General features: G+C 40.9%; 2 protein-coding genes and 1 non-coding gene across 3 annotated transcripts; 1 reads left to right on the top strand and 2 right to left on the bottom strand.

The window, feature by feature from the left end:
- The first annotated feature begins 1748 nt into the window (after positions 1-1748).
- On the top strand, positions 1749-1855 carry LOC147944711 (small nucleolar RNA R71). Its single transcript, XR_015558766.1, has one exon. It is a non-coding gene; the product is annotated as a small nucleolar RNA R71 (small nucleolar RNA).
- Positions 1856-3272: 1417 nt separating this feature from the next.
- On the bottom strand, positions 3273-6152 carry LOC104789646 (lectin-domain containing receptor kinase VI.3). The gene is made up of 3 exons (XM_087451031.1): positions 4930-6152; positions 4797-4838; positions 3273-4714 (listed from the first exon to the last, which is right to left on the bottom strand). The coding sequence occupies exons 1-3, from the start codon at positions 5816-5818 to the stop codon at positions 3669-3671; spliced, it is 1977 nt and encodes a 658-aa protein (XP_087307157.1). The 5' UTR covers positions 5819-6152; the 3' UTR covers positions 3273-3668.
- Positions 6153-13472: 7320 nt separating this feature from the next.
- LOC104787701 (glycerophosphodiester phosphodiesterase GDPDL1-like) lies at positions 13473-16987 on the bottom strand. The gene is made up of 8 exons (XM_010513308.3): positions 16790-16987; positions 16260-16553; positions 15536-16156; positions 15417-15455; positions 15018-15302; positions 14660-14805; positions 14073-14559; positions 13473-13989 (listed from the first exon to the last, which is right to left on the bottom strand). Exons 1-8 carry the CDS (start codon positions 16920-16922, stop codon positions 13700-13702), a joined length of 2295 nt encoding a protein of 764 aa, XP_010511610.2. The 5' UTR covers positions 16923-16987; the 3' UTR covers positions 13473-13699.
- Positions 16988-17553: the final 566 nt, after the last annotated feature.

Genomic DNA, 17553 nt, shown 5'->3' on the forward strand with positions numbered 1-17553 from the left:
CTCATCAGCTATTTCGCCTATTGTGTCAACCCAGAAGGTTTGACCGTCAATCGTAGGTTTCTTAGCTGCTTTCTCCAAGTTGAATCTCAAAATCAGATCATCCATGTGTAGATCAATCTTCCCTTCCTTGACGTTTATCATCGCACCGGCCGTGGCCAAGAAAGGTCTTCCAAGTAGGATCGGTTCTTGGGATTCCTCGTCAAGCTTAAGAACTATGAAATCAGTAGGGATGTAGCAGTTCCCAATTTGCACTGGTAGGTTTTCCAGCACTCCTTCTGGGCGTCGAGTGGAACGATCAGCTAGTACAAGAGTGACTTGGGTCGGTTTGAAGGTGTAGAGGCCAAGTCGCGTCGCAACGCTGAGTGGCATCAGGCTCACACTTGCTCCTAGATCGCATAGGCATTTGCTGAACTTGAGGTCTCCTATCGTGCAAGGCAAGGTAAATGGTCCAGGATCCCCACACTTTTCAGGCATTCGATTTTGGAGCATAGAACTACACTCTTGTGTGAGGTACATCACTCCTTTCTCCAGACTGAGCTTGTCGGTTAGAATTTCTTTCATATACTTCTTAAGAGATGGAACCATCCTTACTGCTTCGATGAAAGGGAGTCTAACCTGAAGCTCTCCTACCACTGATTTCAGCTTCTCATATTCTCGCTCCTGAATTTTTGACTTGCGGCGAGTAGGGAAAGGTAGCCTGGGTGCATAGGGTTGTTGGGATATGCTGGGTTGCTCTTTTTTCGGTAATCGTTGAATCTTGTATCGCAGCATCTTCGGGGGTGTTGTTGAGAACGGTGTCAGGGTTGTTTTCTTGATTTCGAATTTCGGATCGGCTGGTCCCGACATTGGATCGGTCATTCCCTGCTCTCCGTTGCGGTTCAGGAAGCTCTTTTCCGCTTCGAAGGGTGATGACATTTACATATTCCTTCGGATTAGCCTCGTTCTTCACTGGAAGTGTCCCTGGAGGCGCCTTGACCCTTGCTGCGGACTGTGCCACCTGATTCTCCAACACTCTCATGTGAGAATTCAAGGACTCGATCCTCCCATTTAGCTCAAAGTACATACTGTCCATCTTGCCAGTCACGTCAGTAGCGTTTTTCTTCTGGTTCTCCATCAGAGCATGCATCATTTGTTCCAGTTTGCTCTCCTGCGAGACTGCTGCCTGCGGTGCGACTGGTTGATACCCTTGAGCGAAGTTGTTGACTTGAGGTTTTTGTTGGAAATTCGACCCTCCAAATCCTGTCCCCTTGTTCTGGAAGCCCTGTGCAACGTTGCTCTGCTGAGGACGCGGTGGGTAGACCTGATCCTGAGGATTCTCGACATTATTGCTCCTGTAGGACAGATTAGGGTGGTTCCTAAAATTTTGGTTAAAACCTCGATTTTGGAAGTTTCCTTGTCCTCCTATATAGTTCACCTCCTCCGCAAATTCTTGGTATGTCTCAGCTCCGAAGTCTGCATACCCCCCAGTTTGTTCCTCACACGAGTTAACACCTTGGTGATCCCTTTTCAGTAGGAGATTTACCTTCGCTGTGAGGTCTTTAATGGCATCAGTATCGACAGAATTTACCCTAACTGTACGGTCATAGTCTGTGCCGTGATTGCTGTTGCTGGCTGCGAGGTTTTCTATCAGTGCATTGGCTTCGTTTGCAGTGTTGGTAGAGAAATCTCCCTTGCTGGCCGTATCTAAAGCCATCTGGTACTTTTGTTCAATTCCCCCATAGAAGATGTTCATTAAATTCTCTTGTGTGTATCCATGATGGGGACAGTCTCGGAGATACTCCTTGAACCTTTCCCATGCTTCACAGAACGACTCCATGCCTCCTTGCGAGAATGTAGTGATCTTGCTTCGCAGTTTGGCTGATCGTGACTTGGTGTAGAAGTGATTCAGGAAGGCTGCTCTACATTGCGCCCAAGTGGTGAGTGATCCAGCATCTAAAAGGTTCAGCCACCTAAGTGCTTTATCCGCCAAGGAAAACTGGAACAGAGTCAGCATCAGATAGTCGTATGGTACACCATTGGACCTCGTCGTACTGGTCAGTCTTTCGAAAGCTTCAATGTGATCAAGAGGGCTCTCCGATGGCAACCCGTGGAAAACGCGGTTCTGAACCAGATTGATTAGACTATGCTTAATCTCATAGTCTTGCCTAGCAGGAGCGGGAGGTTGAATCGCTGATCGATTCGCAAACAGCCTGTTCTGGGCATCTTCATCCCTCAAGGTGGCTGGTCTCGCTGGTGGGTTTGGCACAACATGCTCTTGCTGGGTCTGCCTCTGCTGTTGTTGGACGATACCAAGCTGCGGGTTGGGTGGATTAACCCCTGTGTTTTCTCCGTCAGCCATAGAATTGGTCTGTGCTTTCGCTTTCCGGTTCTCGCGTTCGAGCTGTGCTAATTCCTTGTTCCCTAGTATGCGTAGATCAGTTTTCTTGCTGCTCCTTGTATGCATACACCTGAAACCAAGAAATAAAATTGCAAGAACTCGTTAGTAACTAAAAATAGAGAAACCTTAGACTAAACGTGAATCTAAAATTTCAAAGGCAACGTTTTGGTCCCCGGCAACGGCGCCAAATTGATCTTGAGTAAAGTCAATAACCCAAAGCACACTCAACCACGATCTAGTGGTGTCGTCGTAGCACTTCAGGGTCGAATCCACAGAGACCAAACGATACACTATGAAATTATATAGACCGAGTATAGCTAAAGCAAAGAGGAAGTTTGATTTGCAAGTAACAGAATTAAAACAGAAAATAAATAAGAGCTTGTAAATTTAAGAGAAAGTATTGGGCGCAGGGAATCAATCAAGGGTTAAGATCACGAAATTGGGTGATGGATTGGGATAGCTTTAGGAACCGCTCTTGAACTCAAATCTCAAATATAAAACTAACCTACTGTCGCAGCATTAGTTTTCTATGCAAGGAATTGAATGAATCCTAAACCGTCGTTTGAATCTAAACAATCCTAGCAAGCAATAGGTTCAAGTTTGATTTGTTCACAAGGTGCCCCAACTTCAACTGTCGTTGGCTGAGGATCACCTTGCTCACCTATGTTCTTTCAAGTAATTCAACAACACTTTTGATGCCTAGATGGATTGAACCTAAGATCATAAACTAGGTAGCTAATCTAGTTTAAGCAATAAGAACAACAATAGATGAAGAACACAACAGATCAATCCCAAATCTAACAACCTAAATCAATGAATCATAAAGCCCCCTTTGAAACCCGAAACCCAACAGTAAGACTACTCAGACATCGAACAGAAACAATTACAAATCAAATATGAAGAAAACATGTTTGAATTGCAATAAGAGATAATAGGGTTCAGAATTCTTCTCCAAAGGGTTAGAAAGGATAAGAGGTCTTCTCCCAAGCTTACAAGTGCTCAAAAACAGCGTAGAGTAAAAGTTATCTCCCTAGGGGTCGAGCCCCGTGGTTAAATAGTAAAATAAATCCCTAAAAAGTCGGTTTAAAACAAATAAGGAAAAGTTGCGTCGGGGACGGGAATGGTCGATCTCGAAAGGATCAGTCGATCCGGAACGTTTTTCTGCTCTCATTCCATCTGCTTACTAGCCCGAATCAGTCTTCAACCAATTAGCTCCAGATGCATGTTTTCATCCCCAAAACGCTCAGATTCCTTCCAAAGTCACCTAGAACCTGTAAAGACTCACAAAAGACTAAAAGGACTCTAAAAGCACACTTGGACCTAGGAAAAGACTCAAAACAATCCTAAAAACTACAATTAAAACCCTATAAAATACAGACACATCATTCATGGATGGTCGATTTGATGGAGACGGCTGAATACACCACAGAGCTACCAAGGTCATCTTCTTTGTTATTTCTTCTTCTTCCTTGGTTAGTTCATCCCCAAGAAGCTTACATTGCTTTCCATTCTCAAGATCTTTATAGATCCAGTCTGGAAAGTAAATCGAGCTTGCATTAGAAGCATCCTTTTCGACTCTATCTTTATTTGTTGCACCGATCATTCCAAGAACTAACATTCCATAGCTATATACATCAGACTTCTGAGACACACTTCCATAAGCTCGTGAGATCATCTCTGGTGCAATGTACCCTATTGCCCCTCTTGTATCCAGTAGTGACATGATGCTCTCTTTCTTCTCACAGAGCTTAGCAAGGCCAAAGTCAGAAACTTTTGGGCAAAGATTGCAATCCAACAGCACGTTCTGAGGTTTAATGTCGAAATGCACAATCCTTTTTTTGCAACCATAGTGCAAGTATTCTAGACCTCGAGCAACTCCTAGTGCAATCTCGTAAAGCCTGCTTCTCCATTCAGCAGTTGATGCAGCGTTCATTGAGATAAACTGATCCAAAGACCCATTCTCTAGAAATTCATAAACAATCATTCTTTTGGATCCTTCATAGCAGAATCCAATCAAAGAAACAATGTTAACATGAGTTGTTTGGCTCATACTGGCAACTTCATTGATGAAGTCTTCGCCATTACTCTTGGAGTCTTTTAAAACCTTCACCGCGATCTTACGACCATCAGGAAGGTTTCCTTTGTAAACAGTTCCAAATCCTCCTCTCCCAACTACACATGCAAATGACTCTGTAAACCTCTTCACTTCAGTGTAATGATAATGTTTCAGAGGAATAAGAACCTTGAGCTTCTTTCTTGAATTTGATGTTTTCCTCTTTTTTATGAAAAACGCTAAGACCCCCAAGACCATGAGTATACTTACTATCAAACCCGCAGCTAAGAAAACAGAACATAGGTTTTCCATTAGTTACTTTCTATCAAGAAATCTTAAGATTTGTTGGCTAAGTAAGTATCTGACCTATGAGAATATTTCTGGTCAAGGATTGATTATCTAGAGAGCCTTCAAGAGAGTATATGTATCTTGTCAGTATACAAACAAACTAGACTGAGGCACGGTTTAAAAGTACAGAGAATTTCAAATAATTTGTAACCTTTCTTGAGCTGTGGAAGAGGAAGATCCGAGAGTGCGAGCCGGGCTGCAACTAGAGGGTCTCCATCGCTGAAAAAACTCCAACCCATCACGTAGTGAGCACTAGAAAGATTTTTCCCAGTAGCTGCGGTGAATCCAATATACATTTCTTCTTGCACAATCTCTGACAGTTTTGGAATATGTTGCGAGATCAACGGCTTTCTTGGGGGAAACACCTCCGGGTAAATGGTCAAATACAACAATTGGCTAGGACCATCGTAATCCAGAATGACTCGGATCGGCTCACCGCTCCCAAGGTGGAAATCCTCTTTTCGGTCGTTGAACTCGTAATACACAACCGGTTCCTGAAAATCCGAGCGGACACTATTAAAATCCAGACCGATGTGATTGCCTGGACTATAAGCACCGTCATGGAATCCTTGTACAGTGTCGAATTCAACGGCGAAGACATGATTGTTTGGATCCCCGTCGTTCGTTCGGTTGAGAAGTCCGAAATATTGTTCGGATTCGGCGCCTAGACGGTAGGGGGTGGGAGAAAGTGTGAAGGTAAAGCCGTAACCTCCGTTGCTCGGGCCGGAATGGATTATGGAGAAGACAAAAGAAGTGCTGAAAGAACGAACGGCTTTGGTAGTGAGATTTTTATGGTCAAGCAGCCTTACTGGTTTGTTGTAGAAGGCTGTTCCGGTGACGTTTAACTTTTGATCAGTGAGTCTCAATATTCCATTGGGTTCTATGGTTGAAGCTCCTTCTGTTTGAATCTCCGATTTGTAATCCTTAAAACCTCGGAAAACGAACTCTGTTGTTGTCTCCGTTGATGTGCTCTGAGCTCTAACAGAGACGCTCGAAAACTGGAAGAACACGAATAAGAACGTGACCATGGCTCGAGACATTGGAAATCAAGAAATCAAGAGAACAGGAGATTTGAAGTTTACATGAGAGTTTTGTTTTTTTTTAGATATTCTATTATCAAGGAAGCTGTAAGAGCATCCACATGATTCTATAGGACTCAAGTTTTGTCGAGGGTTACAACTTACAACAAATCTTGATCATTGTGTTTATGATCAATAGGAAAATGGTGAAGAAGAGATAAAGTGATAGGTGAATGGTTTGGTTTTGTAAGAGGTAATGCATGAACGTTTAGTCTCTTTGACCAACCTTCTTTTTTTTTTTTTCTGTACGACGACTTCAAAGCCATGTGCTTTGACTATAATTCTCAAAAATTATGGAAATTATCCCAAAGATGAGGCTTTTGTAGGTTGGCGATGGCTCAAATCCGGTTAGTAATGATTTTCTCACCAGTATTTTAGTATTAAAGTTTATCATAGAGCTGTTTGATTACAATATATACAATTTTACTTTCGTTGAGACTAGCAATGGGCCTTCATCTTTTCTCCAGAGTGTTACGTACAAGAGGATAATTTTATGTCGTCACAGGATTTGGCCATGTGTAATTTTACATTATCCTTGAACTTGTTTCGATAAAAAAATTATTTTCATGGATACAAAAGAAATGAAAAGAACAGCTGATAAAAGTTGACATTACAAAGTTTTAAGTACTCTTTGGTCAAAAGAAGAATAGTCAGACACGGCACTAGACCTGGCAAACAATGGACCTATAAGTCACATCATTCCTTACGAAGATTTTAATTTTAGTTTCCGAGAAAATTCTTATAAAGTTGATTTTCAGGAGATCTCAACAGTTTCATCATCATGTTAAGAAAAAAAAATTAAAAAAAAAAAACCGTTCATCAAGAAAAAAGACTTCAATAAACTTAGATTGGAAGACACTGTATGGGATATTAGACAAACAGAGACATCGTCCTCTGCTTTTGAGTCCAAGGCCTCAAACGACATGGACCGTAATCACAAACACAAGCCCAGCAACACTTTGTCTTCATCCTGCAACGGTAACAAAGAGACTGAGACAAATCGAAACAAAGAGATAGAGACAAGTCGAAAGAAAGAGAGTGAGACAAACCGTACCCTTTTACCTACTCACCAGCGTACGGGATTCACAGCTCAATAGCTCCCTGTGCATAACAGATTTGATACCCTTGATTCCCTCTCAATGATGTGTGTGCAGTGACGTGTACCCTAGGCTTCTCTATTTGTCTCCCTCTATATAAACTTTATTCTCTCATTGTAAAGAACTTAAGATGAAATAATAATAGCAAAAGATTTCTCTTCATATCTTATCAAACTTTCATGGTATCAGAGCTCACTCGCCATGGCTGAAAACTCTGATCCTTCTTCCGCTCTTTGTTTTTCACATTGTGTAACCTTGAAACTCAATTCCACTAACTACATGTTGTGGAAGATTCAGTTCGAAACATGGCTCAACAATCAAAGGCTACTGGGTCATGTCATTGGAAATACTCCGTGTCCTCCGGCTACAAGATCTGTCAAGAAGGGAGAAACGGTATCAGAGGCTCCAAATCCAGACTTTCTCGCTTGGGTCAACAATGACCAGAAGATTATGGGTTGGTTGATAGGCTCGCTGACTGAAGAGGCTCTCAGATCTGTTTATGGACTCTACACTTCTGGTGAGGTATGGTTCTCTCTCGCTAAAAAGTACAATCACATCTCTGCATCTAGGAAGAGTGATTTGCAACGCCGCTTACATTCCACCGAGAAAGAAGGGAAAACTTTAGCTGAGTATCTGAACACTATTAAGCAGATTTGTGACCAACTTCACTCCATAGGGTACACTGTCCCAGAAAATGAGAATTTGTTTGGAGTTTTACATGGTTTGGGTCAGGAATATGAGGCTATTGCCACAGTGATTGAGAGTCAGATGGATACATTTCATATGAGCTAGTGATACAAGACTCGGTGGTGAGACTCGTATGAGATAGATATGGCGGCTTCACAAGCTGGCGGCCGCTTCTCTCTTGTGAAGAAATAATGGTCGAAGATGGAGATCTGACACACTGGCGGTTGCTTCTCTCGTGTGGGATCAAATGAGGGGTATGATGGCGGAATGAAGTGCACCACAGAGTTGTGATAAGACTCTGATACAACACAAGCTCTATGCCTTGATGACTCGCTCAAAAAGACATAAGAACAAACGTTTACTAAGTAAAGGAATCCACCTAACTTAGATAAACAAAAACAAAGCCTAAGCTTCAAAGTGAGAAAACTCTCTCTTTTATTTTCCAAAAATCTTCTATATTTTTACAATGAAACAAATGAGCCTTTTTATAGCTCTTACATGATATAATCTACATTAATTACAAATATGTCTAAATTAATTACAAATCAATCACCATAATGGAGAAATCATAATCAATGGTGATGGTGAGGAATAAATGGTGGATCTAGGATTTCTAGCAAGATATCTGCTTTGACAATCAATATTTCCTTGTTTGGCTCGTCAGAGAGTAGTTCATGAAGTCCATCAGGAAATCCGTCTTGAAGTAGTTCAGCTACTCGTTCAGCATATGTGATGACCGCATCAGCTATGATGATTTTTATAAAACTAACCAACTTCGACGATAAGATACAAAAGTATGCTGGTTCTTCTGTTTCTCATCACTTAGCCTTCACAACGGGTAGAGACTTTTCCAATCGTGGTTGAGACCAGTCTTGTGGTCGCTCTGGTGGTTACCGTGGTCGTGGAAACTATTTAACCAGGGGTAGGGGTTTTCATCAACAGATTTCCAATGGTCAGTCCCCGGATTCTAGTACACGACCTACCTGTCAAATCTGCAACAAGTATGGACATTCTGCTCACAGGTGTTACAAGAGGTTTGATCATTCTTACCAAGGTGAAGAGCTCCCTAATGCGCTGGCTGCGATGCGTATTACTGGTCCACCTGGCCATGAATGGACTGTTGACTCAAGTGCTACCTCACATATCACGAACTCCACTGCTCAACTTCAAACTGTTCAACCTTATAGCGGTGAAGACTCTGTGATTGTGGGCAATGGTGATTTTTTCCCCATAACACACATTGGCTCCTCTGTTCTTCCCAGTACTCAAGGTAATCTTCCGTTACAGGATGTTCTAGTTTGTCCACAGATTACACAGTCTTTACTATCAGTTTCCAAACTTACCTCTGATTATCCTTGTGCTATTGAGTTTGATTCTGATGGTGTTATTATTAAGGACAAGTGGACAAAACAGCTCCTCACCAAAGGACCCCACCGTAGAGACCTGTATCTGTTGGAGAACCCACGATTCATGGCTTGTTACTCTTCTAGGCAACAAGCAACAAGTGATGAGGTGTGCCACATGAGGCTAGGTCATCCTCATCACGATATTCTCCAACGGTTATCCAAGAATAAAGCCATAGTTATTAATAAGTTAAGCGATCAGTTGTGTGATGCTTGTCAAATGGGAAAAATGTGCAATCTTCCCTTTGCTTCTTCTGCTTTTGTTTCGAGTAGGCCCTTAGAACCTGTTCACTGTGACTTATGGGGGCCTTCTCCTATTGTTTCCTCTCAAGGTTTTCGATATTATGTAATCTTCATTGACCATTATTCTCGTTTTACTTGGTTCTACCCTCTACGTTTCAAGTTAGATTTCTTCACTGTGTTTGTGCAATTTCAAAGATTGGTAGAAAATCAGTTTCAATAGAGGATTGGTATGTTTCAATGTGATGGAGGGGGTGAATTTATAAGCACCAGATTTGTTGATCACCTTGTTCAGTGTGGCATTAGACAACAAGTCTTTTGTCCCTATACTCCACAACAAAATGGTCTTGCTGAAAGAAAACACAGACATATCACTGAATTGGGGCTTTCTATGTTGTTTCAAGGAAAAGTTTCTCACAATCTATGGGTTGAAGCTTTCTTTACCGCAAACTTTCTTGGTAAACTTCTTCCCTCCTCTGTGCATGATGATCACAAGAGTCCTTATGAATTGCTTATGGGAAAAGCTCCAATTTACACTGCTCTACGCATCTTTGGTTGTGCCTGTTATCCTAATCTGAGACCGTATTCACACAACAAGTTTGATCCTAAGTCTCTTTTGTGTGTTTTTGTTGGATACAATGAGAAGTACAAAGGCTATAAGTGTTATCATCCACCTACTAAGAGAGTGTTTATCAATCGGCATGTTTTGTTTGATGAATCTACGCTTCCTTTTACAGATGTTTACAAAAGAAATTTATCTTCTGTTCAAACACCTTTACTTTCAGCCTGGCAGGAGAGTTTTCAACATGAAGATGCTTCAGTTTTAGTCACCTTGCCTCTAGAATGTACCACCGATGCCTCTGCAATTAGTTCACAAGGTGGTAACGTCTCCAATGATGATGGAGAGGTAAGTTATGGGTGTACGACAGACTTTGATTCTGTTCCTATAGGCAACAACTTACCTTCTCCACCACATTCGAGTCTGTCACCTTCCTCAAGTCAAGACACGACAGTTCCAACAGAGGTCTTAACCGCACCTGCTTCTCCTGCTGAATCTGCTGAATCTCCTCTGTCCAGTCCTCGCTCTCCTGCCGCTGATTTTCCCAACAATCCTATGCCTCATCCTATGATCACACGAGCCAAAGCTTGTGTAGTAAAGCCTAATCCCATATATGCTCTGTTTACAGTCAAAGGTAACTATCCAGAACCCGAAACAGTGAAGACAGCTCTCAAGGATCCAGGTTGGACTAACGCCATCGGAGATGAAGTCGGTTCTTTTCATGAGACTCATTCATGGGATTTAGCTCCTCCTGATGAGTGTCCGAATCCACTTGGTTGCAAGTGGGTTTTTAAAACAAAATTGAAAGCTGATGGATCTCTTGATAGACTAAAGGCAAGGTTAGTCGCAAAGGGTTATGAACAAAAAGAGGGTGTTGATTATATGGAAACTTATAACCCCGTGATACGCACAGCAACAGTACATTCAATTCTACACACTGCAACAGTTCACAAATGGTCTATTAAACAGCTTGATGTTAAAAATGCCTTTTTACATGGAGACTTAAAAGAGACAGTATACATGCATCAACCGCCAGGCTTTGAGGATAAAGACAAGCCTGACTATATATGCAAGCTCAACAAGGCAATATATGGTTTAAAACAAGCTCCTATAGTTTGGTTTGACAAGTTTAGTACTTTTCTCATCGACTATGGCTTCACTTGCACCTATGCTGATGCTTCCTTATTTACATATCACAAAGGCAATGATAAAATGTTTCTTCTCCTATACGTTGATGATATGCTCTTGACAGGCAACAATGCTCAGCTTGTCGATCAGTTGCTTGCAAGCCTCAACGAAGAATTTCGAATTGGGTGGTCTACAATACTTCTTGGGAATTCAAGCTCATCACCACTCTGAAGGTCTCTTTCTTAATCAAGAGAAGTATGCTATTGATCTCTTGATTGCTGCTGGAATGGCAGACTTTGCTCCTATGCCGACGCCTCTGCCTCTGCAACTTGATAAGGTTCATGGACAACAAGTTCCTTTCTCTGATCCAACTTATTTTCGAAGTTTAGCCGATAAGCTTCAGTATCTCACCTTAACCAGACCAGACATTCAGTTTGCTGTGAATCTTGTATGTCAGAAGATGCATTCTCCATCTATGGCTGACTTCTATCTTCTGAAAAGAGTCCTACGCTATTTAAATGGAACAGTTAGTATGGGGCTCAACATTTTCTCCAACACAGATTCCACTCTCCGAGCTTATGGTGACAGTGATTGGGCCAATTGTAAGGAAACGAGAAGATCTGTTGGTGGTTTATGTACTTTTCTTGGTTCAAACATCATTAGTTGGTCTGCAAAATGCCATCCCACTGTATCAAGATCCTCGACTGAAGCCGAGTACCAAACCTTGTCCATTGATGCGTCTGAACTCAAAAGTATCTCTCTGCTTCTTCGAGAAACTGGTGTGCCTCAACCTATAACGCCAGAGCTCTACTGTGACAACTTATCTGCTGTTTACTTGACTGCGAATCCGCAATGCATAATCGTTCCAAGTCCTTCGATGTGGATTTTCATTTCGTGCGAGAACGAGTGGCTTTAGGTGCATTGGTCGTGAAACATGTTCCTGCTGAGTATCAACTATCTGACATCTTTACAAAGCCTCTCACTCAGCAGCCATTCTTTGATCTTCGGTACAAACTCGGAGTTGTCTTGCCTCCCACTCCAAGTTTGAGGGGGTGTATTGGACAAACAGAGACATCGTCCTCTGCTTTTGGGTCCAAGGCCTCAAACGACATGGACCGTAATCACAAACACAAGCCCAGCAACATTTTGTCTTCATCCTGCAACGGTAACAAAGAGATTGAGACAAATCGAAACAAAGAGATAGAGACAAGTCGAAAGAAAGAGAGTGAGACAAACCATACGCTCTTACCTACTCACCAGCGTACGGGATTCACAGCTCAACAGCTCCTTGTGCATAACAGATTTGATACCCTTGGTTCCCTTTTAATGATGTGTGTGCAGTGACGTGTACCCTAGGCTCCTCTATTTGTCTCCCTCTATATAAACTCTATTCTCTCATTGTAAAGAACTTAAAATGAAATAATAATAGCAAAAGATTTCTCTTCATATCTTATCAAACTTTCATGGTATTGCACTAGGCGTTCGTGGTCTAGAATACTTGCATTATGGCTGCAAAACAAGGATAGTGCATTTTGATATTAAACCTCAAAAATTTGCCAGAAGAAAGAAAGCATCTTATCATTGCTAAACACAAGAGAGACAATTGGGTACATTTCCCGAGAGATGATATTGTGGTACGCAACTATCTCCTCCTGGTGGTTAGGTTACGTTACGTTGCATGGTACTGTTAAAACCACAGATTCAACTAGCGGATGAACATTCTTGACACGGTATCTTACCGATCACCAGCTTCACCTCAAACCGATTGCGTAGAGCACTTTTCAAATGTGCAGAGTCGGCCAAGAGGCCAAGCAAGCCAAGTATTGGTTTGCGGCCGTACGTAATAAAATGAAAATTTCGGCCGTTTTCTACAAATGTTTCCTTAGGCCAGTGGTTTAGTTGTAATGTCATTGACACCAGTACTCATGTTCGAATCCCAGAAGCTGCATTTAGTGTGACTCTGCAAATGTGTCAAATTCAAATTTCTCTTGTTGGGGAAGAAAGTCAACGGAACGTTAACTGTGAAGTTGTCATTGCAGGAATCCTGGTAATCAAGGCTTTTAGACATTGAAAAATGACCTAAAGCAGGGCATGTATAACTTGAGCGGTAAGAAATCTTAGGATCACAGTTGTATAAATCGGTGAGGCTCCTGTAGGTTGGGGAAATCTCAAAGATTTGAGATGGCAAGGTTGTGGTATTGAATTTAACAGATCATAAAGAGCCTAAAAAGTCTGATCTGGCAAGTCTCAGAGTATCACAGATGTTTGATCTATATCAAAAACATTGTACTCGTAGTTTGAGATGTTTAGAGAGGTGTTGTTTTTTTTCGCAGTGAAGCTTGACCAACGGATGACCGCAAGGTTTGGAACGACTCCCGGCCGCCCCAGAAGGGGAAACCAGCTACTGTCAAGTGTCAACGACTTAGCTTGAAACATTAAATGTTCTCTATTACTAGCTGCAGTATACATTGTTATGTGTGACAATTGTAAGATTGAAGAAATTTATTTATTTAACATATTTATTCATGATAATGAACATTAAGTTCAAGAAATAAAATTCTGTTACAGAAAGAAATAGTTTTTTTTAAATGTACAAACAGCCAAATTATAAACTGGTAATGATAAACAAGTACAATAACCAAATGGACATTAGACAAAAGTATAAATATGCACACAAGAAATATTTTTACGAGGGTGGAAGACATTATAAACAGAGAGGAGTATGTGATCAGAGAAGTGGAAGAGAGAAGAAAAAAACAGAGAGGAGAAGAGATAGTGTGAGTCGGGTTTGTCCGCTAGGTGGTTGTGCAATGGTTGATGGGGTTCCAGGGGTTGAGGTTGGGGCTTTTGGAATAACCGGAGGTAGCGGTGGCTCAGTGACATCACCATCTGTGAAAACTGGGCTTGGAGCTTGGGTTGGAGGTAAGGACAGAGGACTCACAAGATTTTTTAAGAGGATACCGGCTTGAATAGGTGACATGTAAGGTGGTATTACTTTTCTGCCCAAACATCGATTCCCTGAAGAAGATGAACAAAGTTAGGCATTGATGTTAACATTTTGTTGTTGTCAGACCTTTTGGTGTAAATTTTGAACCACTTACTTTTGTATCTTGCAGCTGTGAAAGGGAACTCTGTAATGGTTCCATTGATACCAAATCCATAGGTATATGTGTTTATCTCAACAGTGGCATCTGAAAAGAAGTCAAATGGTTGTGATACAAACTCATTCTGAAACAGTTCCACATAAACTGGGAGCTTAGACTTCTGCAGTTTCTCCACAACATTTGTTTGCCCCGACAGGAAATTATCAGCAATAGGAAAGACTGAATCTTTTCCAATAACAACAGCGTTAGCGAATTTCTTCATGTCTTCGATGGCAGAGTCACCGATATCGCTAATGGTTTCTTCGATTTTGTAGACAGTCTCATACTTGCTCTGGCTTTTGAAGTCAACTAGAACCGAGCTGTTCGTAGACTGAACCATGACCTTTAATGTTGTATTTCCATTGCTGTAACCAGCTTCTGTGAGGGTATCGATAACCGCTTTAACCACGTCGAGCCCTTGCTTCTCTCTCAAGTATGCCGCATTCTGAGGGACACAAAAAAAAAACACATAGTTACTGGCCATATAGAAGATATCACCGTCCCATTGATAGAATCTCAAGACTAAGAGGTACACGAGAACGCACCTCTACTCTGATCAAAACACCGGAGAGAGAAGTGGATTTTTTTGCTAATTCTAGGAACTCAGAAAGCGAAATAAGCTTCCCTGAATTTTTCTCATTCGGATTCCTAAACATATTGTAAGAACTCTGGTAAGGGTTTGAAATAGCAGCTGCACAAAAACATGGGAGAATAGTTATTTTAACTCTCAATCTAGAAGAATGTGAAATTGTTAAGACAACAGATATTTTTGCATCTAATATGTAACCTTTTTAAGTTAAGTAAGAGTAGAAACAGAAGCTCTCTTACAATAAATAGAGTGAGCAGAACAGACTAGCATTCATCTGACACAAGTGCCAGGCAATATTTAAGGCAGAAACTTACTAGTCAAGTTTTGGATCTCAGGCCATGTGAGACTAAATGTGTATATTCCAGGAACTGTGCTAATCTCAGGAACAGTAGTTGAACGGTCACTAAACTGACTTTGGGCAACCAGTGTGCTGTCCTTGAGATCTGCCGTACTTAAGCAAAAGGATTTACCGTCGCTGGACATTTGGACAGAGCAATCGATGACATCAGCACCATCTTTAATTGCCTTCTCATATGCAAAGTTTGTACATCCAGGATAGTCACCACTCGCACCATCTTTTGATATAACAAGAAAATCCACTGAACCATTTGGTACATGCTAATGTCAGTTACAAGTTTAGTTTGTAACTTTGTTCTATTAGTAAGAACAGGGGTAAAAATTGAAATAATAAAAAAAAAACCTCATCTCATTACCTTGTTTTGTAGCGTTTCTGCCAATGTGGGCGAAGCAGTCTGAGATAAATGAAGATGTTTGATTTTGAGTATTTCCAGCTTAAGGAATGAATTGTGTACGTAGAAGAATTTTCACTTACCGATGGAAGCAGATGCAGTTAAGGGAAAATCAGAGAGCATGCCATCAACAGAGAAATCTCCATTGTCCACAAAAGATAGATACTCTGACACTGGATCGAAACTGTAGTTATGAGCAATATCAACATCATTTGCGAAACCTGACACATATACTTCTAATCCTGCTTTGTGAGCATCTTGAACTAAGGATGTATGAGGAATCAAGTACTGCTTGTCATCGAGTTGAAATATATATGACTTGGGAACAAGAATCCCTGAAGCAAACGTCTTGACAAACGTTAGGTTACTCAAGATAAAACCGTATGTTTGGTTTGTTGTCGGCTCGAAATCTTCTTTCCCGAGAAACTGAAACACGAAACTCGGTCCATTACGCTTGAAACGGCCAGCAATTTTCTTAAAGAAATTCACTTCAGGGGAAGAGATGAAATCCATGGAAACAGTTCTTGAAGCTGATAATATAAAACTGCTCATGCTTAAATTATGTTGTTCGTAGAACGCATCGTGCTGAACATTTAACCAAAAACCTCCTTCTGGCTTCATCTGCTCAGTTACATTTTGAATCGTGGGAATCGTATATCCATTTCCATCGAACTTATTTGATCGCGATAGTATTCCTCGAGTCACTGTGGTGAAAAGTAACGTGTAAGAAATTACAAGAAATACCAAACTTTTTTTTTTTTTTGTAACACACTCAACAAAAGCACTAACTAAGTCATAAACACTTACAGATTACATTCTGGAGATCTCTCAAGGTGGAATCAATGGCGAACCAACCCTGAGTAGTGACTCCATTTACCGGGTACGATTTTTGACCATTTGGGTAAACAAAATCAATATTCGAAGCATTGGCCATATTTAATTCAGGGAAACAAATCCCAGCCCCGTCTTTGGTTAGCTGAACATCACACCATAGAACAACTTCGGCTACACTTGTCTGAATTGCAAGATTGTAAGCATCAAGACTCGAATCTGGTAACAATCCAGAAAACCCACCACGAGCAATCACAAGTGGAGCATCACCTGGTAAATAAATAAAGAAAACGTGATCCTAAGTTACTTTTAATACGTGGAACAGTATTATGTTCCCATTATCAAAGTAATTATTTGACTTTTAATATTTGGGAACTATCTATTATTAATCCCAACTCTAATACACATATATGGATAAAGCAAGAAAGTTACTTGAGTACTACTAAATCAAAAGTTTCTTGAAAACAATGCACCAAAGAAGGAGAGTAAACGAGAACAACTCTTACCACTGAGCGTCTGCCATCGGCTTCTTGATCTTTGAGCATCAATTTGAGCAGCAAACAGCTGAATCAGAACAACGCTACAGAATAAAAGCGTTGAACATACGAGCTTTGTCTGATTGCCTGGCTTGGAATTCATCGGTCACTTACATAAATGGAAAAAAAAAACAAAAATTCTAGATTTATCGTTAACGCATTGAACCCATAGAGGAGATCACACACAAGAGTTTTCTTATACATAAATCAATTGGCTTTATTAGTTGACTCATTGACTCATAGTGAACAAAATACAGAGAGACTCAAGAGCGTTAAAACATGTGGCTTAATTTATCAGTTGACTCAAAGTGGACCAATAGAGAGAGACTAGACTTAAAAAAAAAGATTTATTAGTTGACTCATAAAAACTTGTCTCTTCATTGGGTTAAGCCAAAAGCCACAAAATTGAGACAGAGGAATATTGGTTATGATAAAGATAGTGGCCATTTGAATAGCATTGGTCATTTGCTTGATCAACAATGATAAATAATATCTACCCTTCAACAATGATAAACCTTTGTGTATTCCACACCTAAACGTTTTTATTCTCCGAAAATGAGGTATAACATTGGAAAAGAATCTTCAGTGGGCCCCTGGGAATTTGTCCTCTCTGCTAAACATGAAATCAAATCTGTAGTGGGACTGAGATAGGGGACTTGCCGGTAAACCAATACCATACTATCTTTATCCTTTAAAGCTGACCAAAGAGGGTTTAGCCGTTTAGGAGACTTGAA

This window comes from Camelina sativa, chromosome 5, assembly GCF_030686135.1.
Source record: "Camelina sativa cultivar CO46 ecotype springtype chromosome 5, ASM3068613v1".
NCBI classification, from domain to species: domain Eukaryota; kingdom Viridiplantae; phylum Streptophyta; class Magnoliopsida; order Brassicales; family Brassicaceae; genus Camelina; species Camelina sativa.

What these genes read in the sequence shown, in the direction of transcription:
- LOC104789646 (XM_087451031.1), bottom strand. Translation starts at nt 5,818, where the DNA reads ATGTCTCGAGCCATGGTCACGTTCTTATTCGTGTTCTTCCAGTTTTCG. An exon ending in TCTTCCACAGCTCAAGAAAG is followed by an intron (nt 4,839 to 4,929) that starts GTTACAAATTAT and finishes ACTCTCTTGAAG; the next exon opens with GCTCTCTAGATAATCAATCC. An exon ending in GACCAGAAATATTCTCATAG is followed by an intron (nt 4,715 to 4,796) that starts GTCAGATACTTA and finishes CTGTTTTCTTAG; the next exon opens with CTGCGGGTTTGATAGTAAGT.
- LOC104787701 (XM_010513308.3), bottom strand. Translation starts at nt 16,922, where the DNA reads ATGAATTCCAAGCCAGGCAATCAGACAAAGCTCGTATGTTCAACGCTT. An exon ending in CCGATGGCAGACGCTCAGTG is followed by an intron (nt 16,554 to 16,789) that starts GTAAGAGTTGTT and finishes TTTATTTACCAG; the next exon opens with GTGATGCTCCACTTGTGATT. An exon ending in CAGAAACGCTACAAAACAAG is followed by an intron (nt 15,303 to 15,416) that starts GTAATGAGATGA and finishes CAAATGGTTCAG; the next exon opens with TGGATTTTCTTGTTATATCA.